The sequence below is a fragment of the Abramis brama genome (genome assembly GCF_963993115.1).
Source record: "Abramis brama genome assembly, chromosome: 1".
In the NCBI taxonomy this organism is placed as follows: Eukaryota; Metazoa; Chordata; class Actinopteri; order Cypriniformes; family Leuciscidae; genus Abramis; species Abramis brama.
The window spans coordinates 17831221-17834995 of record NC_139963.1 but is presented as its reverse complement, the minus strand read 5'-3'; the positions used below and the strand labels follow the sequence as shown (position 1 = coordinate 17834995).

At 40.7% G+C, this 3775-nt stretch overlaps 1 protein-coding gene across 1 annotated transcript; it reads right to left on the bottom strand.

Moving 5' to 3' along the window:
• Positions 1-1296: 1296 nt before the first annotated feature.
• Positions 1297-2401, bottom strand: LOC311080897 (G-protein coupled receptor 183-like). Its single transcript, XM_084111093.1, has one exon. The coding sequence runs from the start codon at positions 2377-2379 to the stop codon at positions 1435-1437; it is 945 nt and encodes a 314-aa protein (XP_083967219.1). The 5' UTR covers positions 2380-2401; the 3' UTR covers positions 1297-1434.
• Between the last annotated feature and the right edge of the window lie 1374 nt (positions 2402-3775).

Here is a 3775-nt window from a genome sequence, read left to right as displayed (position 1 = left end):
AAATGCACATTGTTTTCTGAATCATTATCTCAGTGATTGAGGAGGCATGTGTCCTCTCAGATTTTTGATCCAAATGGATTTTAAATGCAACTTCCAACGTAATAACGAATGCGGTTGACCAGCCCGTCAAAGCTTACGCTACTCCTACATCCTACGTCATACATCGTCAAGTTACTCTTTTGGAGTAAGTCGACTTGCGTACTGCCGGAAGCTAGTTATTTTGGTCAATAAAGTTTTAAATATGGAAATTTTCCTACAAGAACGCAACACTTTGGGACACTTTTATGATGGATAGATGCACTTGTATGGACTTCAAAAAAATGGTGCCCATTCACTGCCATTATAAAGCCGGGAAAAGCCAGGACATTTTTTAATATAACTCCGATTGTATTCATCTGAAAGAAGAATGTAATATAATTGTTATTTTTTATTTGTGGTAGGGTTTTCCCCCCCAAGAAACACAAATGGTGTTATCAAAAGGTAAATTTCCGCTGTTGCTGGAGGATCGCTGGCAGTTGAGTTCAGTTGCAATTTTGCTTGGTTTATTATTATATTATTATTATTATTATTATTATTATTATATTATATATTATTTATACTATATCAGAATTTGAACACAGACCCATGCATGCATACTATAAAGTACACCGCTTGACTATCATGACTCACAGCCTCAGGAAAATGTGCCAGAACTGTAACTGGTGTCCCTTCAAAAAAACCAAGGTGCATGACATCCCTGCATGTAAGATCTTATCGCCCTTGGTGCATGTATTGCAGTTATGAATGTTATCCAGATCTTAACTCACCTGTAACCTAGCTTTCCTGGCAGAGGACTTGGATACCCTGGCAGAGGACTGGGCCCAATAAGCTTTGTTTGACTGCAGTGGAAGCTCTTGAAACAACACAAACCTGAGACTCAGAAAAGATAAAGCCACTGGATACACTGATGATGAGTCAAAATAACAAAACCTCATGGGATCACATTTTAAAGTACATTCATCAATTTAAGGAAATGGTCAAGGATGACAAATAACAAAATGTTTGAACAAATTTATTTCTGGGGTCCATTAAAAACAGATTTAAAAAAACATCTTTCCTAAGTTTTGCTTTGTTACACATGGGGGCGCCACAACTCTTTAAATTAACCTCTGAATGTTTTCTTTAGAATTCATAAAATATAATATTTGCATAATTAATGATTTGATATTCAGAATTCAGTGTTACAATTCAAAGACATAACAGAGATAGAGTCTAAAACCTCCAGCACAATAATAATTTTTGCTACAAAGATCCAAGTTCAATTTATAATAGATTATATGATTATATAGAAGGAATATTGCAAACTGAAGAGCTATGAAAATGCAGAACTATTAAGCTACAGTATATGTTAAATATTTCAAGCAATATTTCAGACATTATTTCAGGCAGAGGTTATCATTCCTTTGAGGGCTTGTCTTGTTTCTTGCAGCTTAACTTCTTTACACAAGAATCAGGCAAGAATGGTACTTTCTCCAGGCGGGACAAATAAGTTAAGGGCTGGATAGTGCTGCTGATGTTTAAAAAGGCATAACCCACTGGCTGCACATAGCAAGTGAAGATCTTATGTGGATAGTGGTCTTCAAAGGGGAACAGAGCAACTGGAGGGAGATAGTTGCTCACGATGATGATCAAGATAGACAGCACCATCTTAAACGCTTTTCTTTTCATAGGATGCATCTCATCTTTACCAGAGCCTCGTGAGCGTTTCAGGGCCCAGAGGATGGCCATGTTACACACCATCATCCAGGTGAAAGCAAACAAGACCTCACCAGTGAAAACCTTTTCAAAGTTGGGCAGGCCACCCACGGTTTTGGCCGAAGCATAAGCAAAAGTGAGCAGCAGAACCACGATGCTCAGACCGACCCTGTATTTGATGTCCTTCAACTGTCCGAATGCGATGGGGAAGAGAACAGCTATAAATCGATCCAGACAGACACACGAGAGGAAGAGCGGTCCGCTGGTGTCCTTAACGCCAAAGGAGAACTTCAGAGCCATCCAACCCATGGCACTCCTCCAGTGGTAGAGATTGAGGAATGCTATGATTGTCATAAATCCAAAGTAGGCATCCATGAAAGCCAGGCAGCCCAGGAAGATGTCAGAAGTTGAAGGCTCATTTCGGGTGTTTATTAGGTTTGCAATGACCAGGATGTTGGCAGGTATTCCTATGATCACATTGAAGGACTGTATAGTTAGGTCAAAAAGGATACCACTCACCATTTGTTCGCACCCTTCAAACACACTGAAGGCGTGCGTCGCATTGACTGAATCGGTCGTCAGGTTAGAGGAATTCAGGTTGCTTTTTAGCATGTATCTTGCACTTGTGTTGTGTCGACCCTCCATGACTTCTAAGGAACTGAAACCAATGAATGAAATTCTGGAGGAGGAGAAAATGACATTCTAAAGATAATTGAACATATTTGACATGGCAATATAATTAGGCGTTCCTGTTAACATTAATGATATATGTTTTAGAAATGGATATCAGATTTAGATTGTTTTATACTAAATTGAGCCAAGAATGGTGAAGTGTTTATTTTAGGGCTGACCAAACCTGCTCCTGGAGGGCCACTGTCCTGCATATCAATAATGCATCCTTGAACCAGCTAATCAATGCCTTGACTGTAAACCACACAGGTGTGTAGGGGTAGGCTAAACTCTGTAGGACATTGGCTCTTCAGGAGCAGGATTGGACATCCCTGGCTTATGTCCTCTGAGTGAGGCAAGGGTAGCCAACCCTGCTCCTGGACAGGAAAATCCTGCAGGGTTTAGCTCCATTGCATGCATGGGCCTTTAAACATGCAGGAAACCCTGACGTAGACCGCTTAATAGGTAAGGCCAACATGGCATTTGTACACGTGGAATTATACTGTAAGCTTCATAGACTTGGAAAGTCCATTAAGGTCTTCCCCAGGGGTAGCCAATTATGTTCCTGGAGTGCTATTGTCTTATAGAGTTAAGCTTCAACTCCAATCAAATAAACCTGAACCAGCTAATCAAGGTGTTCAGGTTACTTGAGAATGACAGGATCACTTCATGTTTTGGTGCAGCGTTGCAACTGAAGTGTGCAGGAAAGTAGTCCTTTAGGAGCAGAGTTGTACACTTTCATGAGTAGTAATGAGTTCTATTTGGTACAGGGCATCTGAGCAGATTCAGTCTTAATGGCAATTCATGGATCATCTCAAATTTTGAGATCTGACAATACATCAGCTATGACAAACAGTGTCTCCCCCGGGGATATTCTCCTGTTATCCCACTACATATACCCACAGGAGGGGAGCCACTGCACAAACACAAGTACACAGAGTACACAAAAACACATCTGTGCAGAACAACTGTCAAGAGGGAATTCAGGGTCGATAATAGACAGACATGAGACCAGCCCCATTTCCTCAGCTTGGATATATAAGGGCCTACTTGACTATGTGAGGGAGCTGCACTTGTACATTGTGAATAGAACTGATTTAACATGAAAATTGATTTGCCAGGAATGTCATCTGTTGCATGATTTAAATTCATGATTAACACTGTTTTTCTCCAACCCTGGTTCTGGAGTGACCCCCAACACTGCACATGTGATATGTCTCCCTAATCCAAGGGTGTCCAATCCTGCTCCTGGAGAGTGAATGTCCTGCAGAACTTGGCCCAACACACCAACCTGGAAGTTTCTAGTCATCTTGAAGATTTTGTTAAGCTGGCTTAGACGCATTTAATTAGGGTAGGAAATAAATCATGCAGG